We start from the raw sequence: 14,765 nt of genomic DNA, 5'->3' as shown, positions 1-14,765 counted from the left end.
CGTGGAGCACAGTACATGCTAATCAAAGTAACCTAGTCCATTGTTGTAAAGGTGTTCTAGGCCTACATTTTGTGAACTGAATATTTGCGCAAATGCAAGCAACATGCTTTAAATTTACAGCAGACATGGTTGCAGTATTGTAATATCCTACAATTATTCAAGAGGAGTCTTATTATAAGTTTGGAAACCGTAGCGCCACGATTACATTCTTAATACATGATCTTAGAAATCATGTATTCATTGAGCATATATAGGCTAGCCTAGTCTCTTGCCCTGTGGTTTGTAGGTCTATCTTTGATTGAAATGAAAGAAAGGTGCTGCTTACAAACGTTATATGCTATTTGTGCGCCTTGTGTGTCTGTGATGATGGCACACAGACAGAGGCAGCCTTGAACTTGAGCATTTGCTCAGGCATGGTCGTTTTGGTCTGGTCGGTGGCGGCCTAAACAGAGCCTTCAGGGAGGGCCAGACTCACTTTAAACTTGGCCTTGACCTTGAGGGCCTATTCTGATCCCTATGTAAAGACTACTGTCTGGGGGGTGTGTGTGTGTGTGTGTGTGTGTGTGTGTGTGTGTGTGTGTGTGTGTGTGTGTGTGTGTGTGTGTGTGTGTGTGTGTGTGTGTGTGTGTGTGTGTGTGTGTGGTGAGGGTTGGAATGAGTGAGGGGAGGGGTAGAGGATAAATAATCTGGGTAGAGGATAAAGATGATAGTCTTTCTACCTATCCCATTTAAACACAATGTACAAATCCTGACTAATGAGAATAATCATACACTAGTTTAGACTATTTTTATTGCTAGAAACATTTTCATTATGGTTATATTGTCTGAAACATTTTCCATATCGCTGGACCTTTTGCGTCTCTCGCTGACGCAGGTCAACTATTAGATGCATAACTGCGCCATTGAGCTGAAATGTACATTTCCATACCTGATAGCAATTCCAGAAGCAGATTCACATGTGTTTTCATAAAACTAGATAACATCAGTCCTACCTTCAAAATGGCAGAGTCGGAGAGGTCAAGGATTTTCCATTGCAGCATAAGGATACATTTCAGATATAACACCACTTTTCCGCACACGCGCATGAGCATTTGCCCACTTATTCAATCTCGCTCAACACATTTGTGAACATGCGATAGCTTTGAAAGAGCTATACGAGCAACCAGTAACAATTTACTTATTCATTGTGTTTTCCATGTCGTTCTCTAAAAACTATGTGTAGTATTTGACGTGTGGGCATAGCCTACACAGATTTTCAGAACATGGCAGAATGAAAGCGTACTTTGCTTTTTTTCAACCACTTCATTTCAGGTTTGACACGTTTGTGATATAACATGTATTTATTTATAACCTTTATTTAACTATGCAAGTCAGGTAAGGACAAATTAGTATTTACAATGACTGCCTACCCCGGCCAAACCCTATCGCGGACAACGCTGGACCAATTGTGCACCGCCCTATGGGAATACCAATCACGGCCGGTTGTGATACAGCCTAGAACCGAACCAGGATCTGTAGTGACGCCTCTAGCACTGAGATGCAGTGACTTAGTCCGCTGCGCCACTCGGGAGCCCCAACATACGTACAACATTTACTTTAGACACGTTTAGCTATATCTCGAATAATGACAATAGGCCTGTGCATTTCAGTATAAAATACTTAAATTCATAACTACAGTCATAACCACAGAAATAATGATTACACAAAGAATATTACTCTGAAGTGCCTCAAAACCCTAATAAATAAACTTCAACCGTATTTTAGAAATCTTAAGACCTCCAATCCCGTTCATAAATGATCTTTACGATTCCTTCAATAATATGTTTTTAGCCATGAAACATTGATCATGATATATTAAAAAAGCGCACATAATTTACTATTAAACGTACAAAGAAGTTATTTTATGACCTCCTCCCCCGCCCCCCAAAAATGTGGAAGGTATCTAATGTTATGTTATGCTTAGAGAATACTTTTATGACAACGATAAACTTTCTTCATGCATTTGGCAAGGACGATTATAAGTCTTTAAATATGTCCATAACCATTGGGAAATATTCAGCATTTTACATTAGCTAATTAAATCCGAACCAAAAAGGCGAACGGTGTAACATAATCTGTTGGGTTTTGTGGTAAAATCGACATTAATAGTAATTTTGTGTGAAAGTTAAAAAATAAAAAAACATGTTTTAACAGTGTTCATTTTGAATGACCATTTCTCTATGTGATGCCTATATTATTTTTATGCAATTATTTAAAGAAAAAAAGAAAACAGTATTTTTCAAAGTAGGTTCCATTATTACTGGACTTTTGATGGAGCGATTGCCAAAGTGATTCATTCCCAGATTATCTGCGCATTCAATAGATGTCATAGGTAAAATTAGCCCCCGTACCATCATTGTATGACGTGATGTAACATAGGTAGCCCTTTTCACGGCATTTGATTTAGAATAGCGATAATTGTGATGGCTACATGCTCGTTGGTCTGCTTCCATTGGCCTTTGGAGAGGTAGACGCATGGAGCTTTGGGAAGCTTTATTCACCCTACACATCCAGTACGAAATGCATGTAGAAAGGCTTTTGTACACCGTGTTTATTGTTATGCTGTGCTTCAGAATTGTAGTCAGAGGTTGAATTGTGTTATTAGAGACAGTGTGTGTATGGAAACCGCAGAAAACACAACAATTGGGGAATAGAAAATGACAAAACAATACGCTGAAGAGAATCTCGTGACATTTCTCCAGAGCAATAAAAAATAATGAATTTGACTGACATCCCCAACAAGGGTTTGTTTTATTTATCACGTGGTAAACTTTTCATCCAATGGCGATGCCCCATTCCATGCCTTGGTCCGTTGCGTCAATACAGCTGTGGATGTAACCTGGTGTCCTACTCTGGACTTTGGTCTTTGAAACAGAATTCTCCGTCCGAATGGTGAGCGTGATATGACCACCTCCTTGGTCCTGAATCCTCGCTGGGCGGACACGGTTATGTTTGTGTATGAAAACAACTTGGATGAGTTAAACAAGAACATGGAGGGTCTGGTTGGTAGCGGCAATTTCGCGGCCAACCAATGCAGGAATCTGATGGCCCACTCCGCTCTGGGGGGTCACCCCTCTAGCTTGGTGCACAGCTCCGGCTACTCCGCGTTGGATGTATCGGGCTCAAGCTCCGGGGAACCAGGCAAACAGTGCACACCATGCCCCGCGGTCCCTCAAGGCTCCTCCACAGGTCCCTTACCCTATGGGTACTTTGGCAACGGCTATTATCCCTGCAGAATGGGGCGGGGTTCGCTCAAGTCCTGCACCCAGCCCAGTGCGCTCAGCTACTCTGCGGAAAAATACATGGACACCCCGGTCACGTCTGAAGAATACCCGAGCCGGGCTAAAGAATTCGCGTTTTACCACGGGTACCCAAGCCCCTACCAGTCCATGGCGAGCTACCTGGACGTGTCGGTGGTGCAGACTCTCGGGTCAGGAGAGCCCCGTCACGACACGCTGCTTCCAATGGACAGCTATCAGCCCTGGGCACTGACGAATGGCTGGGGCGGCCAGATGTACTGCTCAAAGGAGCAGAGTCAAGCCGGACACCTTTGGAAATCTGCATTGGCAGGTAAAAACATATGCTCTGAACACTGTCTTAGTACATTATTAGATTACTGTAATGGGACACATTGTGACATTAGTTGGATAGCCTATATAAGGCACATTTCATTCGCGCTTTTTCTAATGCATGATTTCGCAATATAATCACCCTTCATGTTATGCATTATTCGCAAGCCATCGAATACATGATGATTTTCAATCCCTCATTCTATCACATGTTTGGGCTGAATATTGGATGTTAATAATGTGTCTCTGTATAGGCACGCACGTTTATATGAGCGACCATTTTGGTCGTTGTAGTCTTCCTGGTTTTCTGAGTTTCTGAATACCTCATTGTAGTGTTAATTCATCAATATGTAGGCAGTTATACACTGCCGTTTCCCCCAAAAAACGCAACGTGGGTTATCCCTTTCAATGAGAACGACTGAATTATAGAATTAAATGCACATTTTCCAGACTCCAGTTTCTCTTTGTTGTCCATTACAGATGTAGTGGCCCACCAACACGATGGCAACTCCTTTCGTCGTGGTAGAAAGAAAAGAATACCGTACACCAAGATGCAGCTAAAGGAACTGGAAAAAGAGTATGCCGCCAACAAATTCATCACGAAAGATAAGAGGAGAAAGATTTCAACAGGAACCAACTTGTCGGAAAGGCAGATTACGATCTGGTTTCAAAACAGGAGAGTTAAAGAGAAGAAGTTCGTGGCCAAAGTCAAGACCAGTGCGCCGTAGCCAGCCAGGCTTGAGCTAGACGATTTGGATGAGGGACATTGTTTCTGGTGTATGAACAAAAAATGAAGGAAAGAAAACGTCGACGTGGTACTTTTTTTTGGATTGGGATTTGTTTTGCTATTTTGCCTGCGCAATTGCATCTCCAATTCGTCTTTTGAAAATAATAAATAAAACAAGAACCAAGCACTCTAAAGACAATATTTTAGAGGCCTGTAAATACAGCACTTGCCTGCTTTAATGTAACACTTAAATCTGCTTAACTGTTTAACTCGTGCTATACATGAAGGTATATATAGGCTATATGTTAGGTATGTCAATGTTGTTACTGCTGTAGACTAGGAAACGTATTATGCAATCATATTCCCAATATTTACTGTTTATAACGCTTGTAAAACAGTACTTATAAAAAATATAGCGTAATGCTTAATAAATTGTTTTAATCCCAGTATGTTGTATAAATTAAATGTTACTTCGTGGAATATATGTGTTATATATATGAATCTGTTTGCAAACCCTGTTTATATAGGGATAGTTAAAGATAAAAATAGAATAATGACTGGTAGAAGTACATATTGAAATATGGATGGTCTAAGACCAAGAAATGGAGTTCAGAAATTCCAGTGTAATGTAAAGTTACATTCAAACCGTTTATAATATATTTCAAATATGAGTTTTAAGTTAGTGATGCATTTTACATATTATGCTCCATCATGAAAGCTGCATCAAAACTTATTTTTTTAAATTCCAACTTTTAAAGTGTCCATGCCCTCTACAAATAATCCCGTGCTTTTCATGCCAAATAAGTATTTCCCGGGGTCATGATTTTGGTGATGGGCAAAAGCTACTGTGCCGTTTGTGCCAAATATATTATTTATTAAAAACTGGATGGTGAATGCTGATTGGCTGACAGCCGTGGTATATCAGACTGTATACCACGGGTATGACAACATGTATTTTTACTGTTCTAATTACGTTGGTAACCAGATTATAATAGCAATAAGGCACCGCTGGGGTTTATGGTATATGGTCAATATACCACGGCTAAGGACTGTGTCCAGACACTCAGCATTGTGTCGTGCGTAAAAACAGCCCTTAGCCGTGGTATATTGGCCAAATACCACACCCGATCGGGCCTTATTGCTTAAATATACTTTGAAAGTTGAAGGCCTGCAAACACAGCCATATTTGAAATGGCTAGCTATGATGTGTTGTATGTTATTACTTAGCCTTACTTGTATCAGCTATTGATGCTCTTTTTACTGCTTCGTTTATACTCTTGGAATCTTTGGGCGTTTACGCAGGCCTAGGCCAATAGGCTACTTCAATATATATATATGAATAGTTTAGTTTGTTAATTTGCTAGGCCTATTTAAAATGAGCATAATTACTAGCCTATTCAATACGAAATCAGTCAAATATGGCTACAAAGGTTAAACTGACTTCAGATATAGGCCTTTATATGCAAACTAAAACAAATTAAATTCACTTCAAGCGTCAAGAAATTAGTTACGGATACGCGGATACGAGAAATGTTTTGACGAGAAATGTTTTGATGTTCAAGAAGAAAACAGAGCATGAGTCAACTGCAGACTTCCTTAATCCGGCCTTGACCTTAAGTGTCACTTGGTCCCCACCTTCAGTTGTTCATTTCTCGGATATACAGTAAATCTCACAACGTTAGTAATATTTTGTGTCAATATTGTTTGGGGTGGCAGGTAGCCTAGTTGTTAGAGCGTTGTACTAGTAACCGAAAGGTTGCAAGATCATATCCCCGAGCTGACAAGGTACACATTTGTCGTTCTGTCCCTGTTCCTAGGCCTTCATTGAAAATAAGAATTTGTTCTTAACTGACTTGCCTAGTTAAATAAAGGAAGACATTTTTTTTATGCAAAAGACTCTTAAAGTAGCTTCTAGCCTTGGTTCCCCACACATGCTTCCATTCGCGTTGAGAGGACCTCATAGTGACTATCCTCCTGCGTAACTATGAAATAATATTCGCCGAATGTTCGCTCGTTTGGAAAATACATTTTACGCACTATAATCTGTTTTACAGTCTTTTGAGACGCGATTTACGTATCTGTCCGGTTCCGAACAGTTTAATTGTTGAATAGTGAGCAGAGCTAAGGCGCGCTCCGGCTGCATACTACTCTTAACGCCGGTCTTGGTTAGTCAGGGTGTAAAAGGTGCGTCGTTATTCAAAGGCTGCACATCATCACCTTTGCATCGTCCTGTTGCTTTCATTTTGCTGGGCTCTGTTTTAAAGTCAGTTGACACACCACATAGGCATGTATTTCTCTCATTGGTGAAATATAGACACTTTTGGGGAATGTTGCCCATGGAAAAATTTAGCAGAGTGAAATTTCGGATTAAAGCATATACTACCGACGCATTGATGAAGACCATACCATAATATACCACAATACCATATTATGTATCATAATATGTGCCATATGTAGCCTTGGCAACGCTGCATAAAGTAATGTAATAATAATACACTACTACTAGCCACATAGTCAGAACAGTGTTCATTTTCAAAATGTAGGTTATTTCAGTTTTCCATTGATAAATGCAACAACTGCAAAGACGAGCTGAAGCACTAGTTTTACGGTCCAACCTGGATTGGGGACTTTTGTGCTTTGGTATGGATTCTGACAGAATTCGAGAGCAACGACATCAAAGCCCATTCAACACTGTAGATAATGATGCCAGCGCTTCAGGTCGTACATTTCCCTTTGCGGCTTTACTCATAGCGAGAGACGTTTGGAAATCCATCTGAGTTTTTTGGTATTCCAACCCAAACCCACAAATTTTATTATATTATCTTGGTGCTACTCTCAGAACCAGACATCACTAGACGTACGAGACCAAAATAAAACGATTAAAAACACGTGGAGCTATTAGACCTCATAGGCCCATTTGAACACTGCCTAAGTAAGGCGCTTGTTGTATCACTTTTTCTTTTGCTGACATAGGAACAAATGAGCCATAGTGTTCAGCTGTATGTGCCCCGTAGCATTTCTATTCAGATAAGCCTCGGTAAATAGCAATGCCTGCCATTTGAAACCTTCTTGTAATGTTGTTATTTCAGTTCCATTGTGTTAAATACAATTTCAAGATGTATATCTAATTAAGTTCGGGCGTTATACTAAATGATTTATAAACATGGCCTATAGCCAATTCATGGCGATTTTGAATGGACCGGTCATTTCTCAGTCCAAGATTTCACGGCATGTGCAGTGCAGCTTTTCAGACCAACACAGCTTAGGCTAGACGTGTCTTGCACCGAACTGTGCTAGGCAATAAATGCAGAACACCATTCCGTCAACCGTTGGTTAACATTGAACTTGACAAAAGCGTTCTAACAAACGGCGCGTCTGCTTTGTGTTTACGTTGTGGTTTAATGGGAGTTCCTTCTCCTCCTTTAGAAAACGCACAATGTGAGAGCATCAAGCACGGAAGTAGCTTTCCACCAGCAATACAATAAAGCTGCAAATTTCCCTTAGTTGAAATAGCAGACCCTATCATTCATTGTTTTACTCTTGAATAGTACATTGTAATGGGTCGATATTTTATCAATGTATAGGAATATAGCCATTTCCCATTTCGTATGACCTGCATCCACTTCAAGGATTTAAACGTACATCTGGGCCTATACCACTCTGGAGTGACGGATGATTGATGCTGTAGTGCCGCAGTACTGACGCAATAGTGTGTTTTTTGTTGTCTTCACTGTTATCATCATTTTGCTTTTGTCAATTTAAGATATTCTCATAACTGAAACGCTCCGAGACTTGAGTGTGCTGTATACCCAAATACCAATACAATATTACGGTTTGGGAGTATAGCCTACATTTTTGCTCAAGATTCACCGAGGTGTAAACTTTAAACATAACCATAAAGAATAGCATGTCGTGGCTTTTTGAAGTAGGCAACAGATCTTATCATCATCACACAACATTCCAACTCTGAAGAAAGTGCCATTTCAAAGTGTGACGAATTCTAAACGAATGTATTTTATTACTGCTCCATTAATACTCTTGGAACCCTTGGAAGTTTACGCAGGCCTAAGGCCAATAGGCTACTTCAAGATATATATGAATGGTTTAGACAGGATTTTGTTAATTGGTTGACCTATTTCATTTTAAAATTAAAATCAGTCAAATACGGCTACAAAGGTTCAACTGACTTCAGATATAGGCCTTTATATGCAAACTAAAACAATTGAAATTCACCTCAAGCGTCAAGAAGTGAGTTGCAGATTCAATATTGGTTGTTAGAAATGTATGTCCTGCTCTGGGTGGATACGAGGAATGTTTTGATGTTCAAGAAGAAAACGGAGCATGAGGCAAATGCAGACTTCCTTAATCCGTCCTTGACCTTGAGTGTCACGTGCTCATCAGATCAGCAATACGGTTTGTCTCACGCTAATCATGAATATTTATACGGGGAACGGGAGTTTCTATGTCCCTATGAATAGCCTACAGCAACCGTTATGCTAGATCTGATTATCTTCAGTTGTCCATATCTCGGATATACAATGAATCTCACAACGTAAACAATATTATGTGTCAATCTTGTCATGGAAAAGGTTCTCAAAGTAGCTTCTAACCTTGGTTCCCCACACATACTTCCATTCGTGTTGAGAGGACCTCATAGTGGATATCCTCCTGCGTAACTATGAAATAATATTCTCCTAATGTTCACTCGTTTGGATAAGCAATTTTACGCACTATAATCTGTTTTTACAGTAATTTGAGACTCGATGTACGTATCTGTCCGGTTCCGAACAGTTTAATTGTTGGATAGTGAGCATAGCTAAGGCGCGCTCCGGCTGCATACTACTCTTAACGCCGGTCTAGGTTAGTCAGGGTGTAAAAGGTGCGTCGTTATTCAAAGGCTGCACATCATCACCTTTGCATCGTCCTGTTGCTTTCTTTTTGCTGTGCTCTGTTTTAAGGTCAGTTGACACACCACATAGGCATGTATTTCTCTCGTTGGTGAAATATAGACAATTTTAGGGAATTCTCATAATATATTATATATATAATATAATATTAAGTGTGCTTTATATCCAAATACCAATACTATATTAATGTTAGGAGTATAGCCTATATCTTTGCTCAAGATTCAGCGAGGTGTAACAAACCTCATACCTTTAAACATAACCATAAAGAATAGCATGTCGTGGCTTTTTGAAGTAGGCAACCGATCTTATCATCACACAGCATTCCAACTCTGGAGAAAGTGCCATTTCAAAGTGTGACGCTCAAAAGGAATTTATGGATAGGACAGGCTATGTCACATATTGGCTATTCATGTATGCTTTAATATCATAGTTAGGTCTACTTGACTTTATTCGATTTATTTGACAGGGACAATGTTTATGTCTGTGAAAATTGACGGGTATTTGGAAGCAAATGTAAAATATATATTTTAATACGCCTATTTTCCATTTGAGTATTTTTTCTGATAATATGAAATATTGCGATAGGAAAGTTACACAAAGTTAAAAGGAGAACAGCCGTTTAATAATTGTTAACCTATTGAAACGACTTAATTATATTAAATGTTTTTGGACATGGTAACGTCAGGCCTATTTTAGATTTTAGACATTCGGCCACTCAGGCTAATCTTTTAACCTCCTGAGTGTGCTTTAAAATACATTTTTTTTTAAACAAGGCAGATTACAAATTATTATGTCAATCTGTCGATGTTAAAATATGAATGTTTTGACAGTGCTTTTGGTGGCTGGCTTGAAGACAAGAAGGAGAGTCCAAGCTACGACCCGAGATGACTTCCATGTCAATATCCCTCCAACTGGTCGTCCCAAGAGCATGCTTCATTTCTAGAATGCCAGACTCTTCTCTCTCAAGTTCACGTCCAGCCCCCCCACCCCAGTTTACTACACTCTCACTTTGCAGACTCCTCCTCCCCCTAGTCTGCATTGCGGACAGTCTTTTGTCACACGGTGGACTTTGCAGTTGAACTTGAGACATCTTGTAAACAATAAGTAGTCTGGCCCTTGTCTGGACAGAGGTGGTCAATGGACCTGAGGCTCAAAAGGTGTCCGCTGCATGCAGGAGGAAGAGGAAATGACTACACACCAGGCCTCCAACAATGCACCTAGAAATCGTGATCAGCTCAGTCTGAGCTCCCTGAGCTGCAAGGTGACACATATTCCTACATGGTTTAATGAATTGAGGATAGGACCTGCATTCCTATATAGGAAAAAACGGGGACAATATCAAAATCACATAAAAACATTGACGATATTTATATATTTGGGGTGGCAGGTAGCCTAGTGGTTAGAGCCAGTAAGCGAAAGGTTGCTGGGTTGAATCCCCGAGCTGACAAGGTAAAACATCTGTCGTTCTGCCCCTGAACAATTCAGTTAACCCACTGTTCCCCGGCAGGCCGTCATTGTAAATAAGAATTTGTTCTTAACTGACTTGCCTAGTTAAATAAAGGTTAAATAAATAAATATACAATATTTACAAAGATAAACATTATATATATATGTAAGAAGATCATGGATGAAAATCACCACCTAACGACCCGTTTAAAACGGCACAACACTATCACACAACACTAATAGTCTAGCTAATAGTCTAGCTATTCTAGCTGAGCTAGAATTTACCCAAATGTGTGCTTTAATAAAGAGCCTATAGATTGTAGAAACAAGTGATGTTTCTTACAACTACATCAGCTGGTGCCAACACTAGTCCAATAGGGTATGAACTCAACTGCAAATATTTTCTGGCGGTGCACGTGCTAAAGTTTACTGCCCTTACAAGTGGTCAAATGTGCTATTTTGAACGGCTCACAAGAATATGTCTACACCAACTTTTATGATTGGAATGTCTTCTTTTGTTGCTGAGCAAAATAAATTGTTGGCCTAGCGCTGTGTAGATGCTCAAAAGTTACATACGCCAATCGTTTTCAACAATGTATCTGTTTACCCTATATGTTGCCAACATAGTAGTAGTATTATTATTAGGCATGTTAGCTCTGTAATAATTATTTACAAATAAAAACCTAAAAAGCGTAGGGCTATTCTAATGTTTATTGTAGGTCTGTATCTCGAATGAATTATATGAAAGTAACAGTGATTATTGCAACCAATACTATTTCATGTATTCGTTTTATGTACGCCCCCCACATATTCACATGAACATACTAAACTCCTAGCCAAAGCTGGATACTTACTTACTTACATTACATTTGGAAAGGAGAGTCATTAAGATTCATTGATAAGCCTCTCGTCGTGTTAGGTATGCCATTATTTACCTTCCTTGCATAGTGTCATGCCAAAGGTTATTGATAGGCCCATACGCCAGCAAAGGTACTTTTTGGATAGACGCATTCAACCAGGCCTAGACTATTATATTTTCAGCTACCGGATATGGCTGAATAAATGGGGCTCTGGGAGACAAGGCTAGGCTACTTACAGGGAAATAAATGTACAATATTTAAGATGAATAAAGACTATACTGAAAATAATTTGACAGGTAATTATACTAAAGTGTGACAGCATGGACTTGGCCTGCCTTTTGGCCATGCGCTAGGCTACTCAGTGTATATCTTGAATCTGGTTAGGGTTGTGCTTTCTTTTCTTATGTCGCCAGGGGATCTGGGAGCAGCGGGAGAGGTGTTGGTGTTGACAAACAGGAACACGAGTTGGAACATCTCGAGCGCGCTAATGATCACCAGCCCACCCCCGCGCAATGGAACCACATCATAGCATCGTTCGGATTGAGAAGAAAAGCTCGCTTACTTAAACCGAGATCAACATAACTTTAAGACTACGCAGTAAAATAACCAATTGTATTGGCATGCAACACACAACTCATCTGTGAGATTTTACGGGGCACTACAATTATGTGGACCTTATAAATCGGAGTTGGTTTAGGGAGAAAGTGAGGCAACGTTTTGCATTGTACTGGGCTAATATTGGTTCCATTATTTTCCCTGTCATTGAAATAATTTACGTACTGACCTCCAGTTTTAGAACCTAGTTATTATGTTATAACTGTTAGCTACATTTGGATGTATATAGCCCACCAATATTTCATTTCAATAACATTATGCTGAATGTATTGTCAATAATCACATATGGCTTTACAGTTGGCCTACAATTGCAAAAATAATTTTAAACATTTTGTGTATCGGAACCGAATAACACAAATATAGCTATATCTACCATGTTAATTAGGTAATTGTAAGCAACAACCTCCATCTTTCACCTTGACCTGTTGTGTGGAGATTTCCTTAAAGGAACAGTTCACTCAAATTACAAAATTACACGTTGGTTTCCTTACAATATGACAGCAATCCATGCTTTAGTTTAGTTTCCCTTTCCGGGTGCGAATATTTTAGCATTTGTGGCACAAATCCCATTCAAGTCATGGGACTGATATTAGCATTTAGTTCAAAACGTCTAAAAGTGACTTTGTTGAGCTTCACGAATAATTTGAGATTCTTAGAATGATTTGAACATGATACGCAAGAAATGCTCATATCGGTCCCATGACTTGAATGGGATTTGTGCCACGAATTCAAAAACATTAGCATGTGGAAACAGTGCCCAAGGGAAAATAAACCGAAGCATGGATTGCTCTCATACTTTGCCCATTGATTGCTTACAGGGTAAGGAAACCAATGTGTAATTTTGTAATTCGGATAAACTATCCCTTTAACCTTGCTCCATGCCTTCTACACGTATTAAAATCTGACTCGGTACATCTGGATGAGTTGTGTAACTAGAATCGTAATGAAAGGCGTGGATGTTTTTAGCAGCCCAGTGCACTAGCCCGCTGGCATCGCGTGGATGTGGTCCAGATGTGTTGGGCCGCACCAGAGTGCAGAGGTGCCCTTCGCGAATCAGTAGCGTGTTAGAAGAGGCCGAGGCCAAATTGACCTTACTCGCATTTTCTGGTTGCCGATTCCATATTTCGATGGCCAGTAAAATGGGAATTTTGTATCATGACGTGGGTGGTTTGTCAACACCTCACGCCAGACATTGCTCTCCGGGGCGGTGGTGTAGGCATAGCCTATAATGGACAAGTGTCGATGCCAGGTGTTGGAGTGTATCAGCGAAACCGCAGTTCACAAAATATATATATTTATCGTGGTTTTTGCAGGCCGTTGTGTATTTTAACGTTTTTCCAAAACAATAACACACAAAATCGTTAATAACCTGTAATTCTGTTAATTCATTCTCTACAGCCATAAATGATCAAAAAAAAATTTCGGCAGACAGTAGCTTCCAGGGTTATAAACCCTTAAATTAGCCGAAATTGGGATACCAATTGTTGTACAACTTCAGAATTGTGCAGGTTTAAGATATATAGACAACGTTATATTAATGTTGTAACCTGTATGGGTACATATAGCCTAAGTAACAGCTGGTGAACAACGTAATCGAATGCAATATTTTTGATCCGAATTGTTACATGTTTGATCGACTAATCTATTGCATTCCCATTTGGAGATATGAATCAGGCCTGCTGTGTTGGACCTTTGCTACTATTCAAAACGTTTAGTGGTTCTGTGATATAAATTCTAAACGTAATATGCTACACATTTCTTTATTTCGATAAGTGCGTAAACAAAGACTCATTTAGCCGTATTAGTTCTAGAGAGAGAGAGAGAGAGAGAGAGACTCGCAAATGCAGGCTTCGATATGACCAATCGATTACAATTGTTGAACTGTTAATACATTTAGCCTAAATGTAGAAAGCGATAGGCCACAGTGACCAGTAAAATTATAAATTATAAATACCTACTGCACACACACTTCTTATAATGAAACATCTAGGCTACTGAAAGAGCTACTGCCTAAATACTGCAATGCGGGATCTTATGCATCCGTCGGATTGTGCAATTTTCTGTGTCATGCATAAGCATATGCTGTCATGTCAAATACCTCAGATTTAGCAGGAAAACATTTAAATACTGGGCTGTAATTTTGCATTGTAAAAAAGATTTGCTCTTATTGTCGTATGAAGTATCTCTAGAGGCTTTGATAGCGGTTCAAAGACAATAAGGTGTTTGTTTATGCTATTGCTTTTCAACCAAAACAATAATATGTATTGTATTCAATTCCGATTTTGAGTTTTGCTATTCATCTATGCCTTATCTTTTCAAATCTTGATCAAAATGTATTTGATCCTACGTAAACTATTCGGAACAATTACAAGAGGATCCGATGAAAATGGTAAAAACGTATTTATTATGGTCCAAGTTGTTCTTGAGTCGACCTGCCTCGAGCTGAATTTCTCTCTTCCCTGTTCACCTTGTAAAAAGTACTTTCCAACAATAATATCTATCGAAAAAAGTTTACAGCAGGAGCTTTCTTATTTTATGGATGTTTGATTGTCCTTTTATGAAATAGGATTTTGCAATTGAATACTCAAATCATATGGCACAT

The 14,765-nt window shown here is 39.4% G+C and overlaps 1 protein-coding gene across 1 annotated transcript; it reads left to right on the top strand.

Annotated features, from left to right (window-relative positions):
- Positions 1-2,916: 2,916 nt before the first annotated feature.
- LOC124016168 (homeobox protein Hox-B13a-like) lies at positions 2,917-4,781 on the top strand. Its single transcript, XM_046331706.1, has 2 exons — positions 2,917-3,609; positions 4,089-4,781. The coding sequence occupies exons 1-2, from the start codon at positions 2,943-2,945 to the stop codon at positions 4,334-4,336; spliced, it is 915 nt and encodes a 304-aa protein (XP_046187662.1). The 5' UTR covers positions 2,917-2,942; the 3' UTR covers positions 4,337-4,781.
- The last annotated feature ends 9,984 nt before the right edge of the window (positions 4,782-14,765 follow it).

Source organism: Oncorhynchus gorbuscha, linkage group LG26 (genome assembly GCF_021184085.1).
Source record: "Oncorhynchus gorbuscha isolate QuinsamMale2020 ecotype Even-year linkage group LG26, OgorEven_v1.0, whole genome shotgun sequence".
In the NCBI taxonomy this organism is placed as follows: Eukaryota; Metazoa; Chordata; class Actinopteri; order Salmoniformes; family Salmonidae; genus Oncorhynchus; species Oncorhynchus gorbuscha.
The sequence above is the reverse complement of the archived record's forward strand: the minus strand, read 5'-3'. Positions and strand labels throughout refer to the sequence as shown.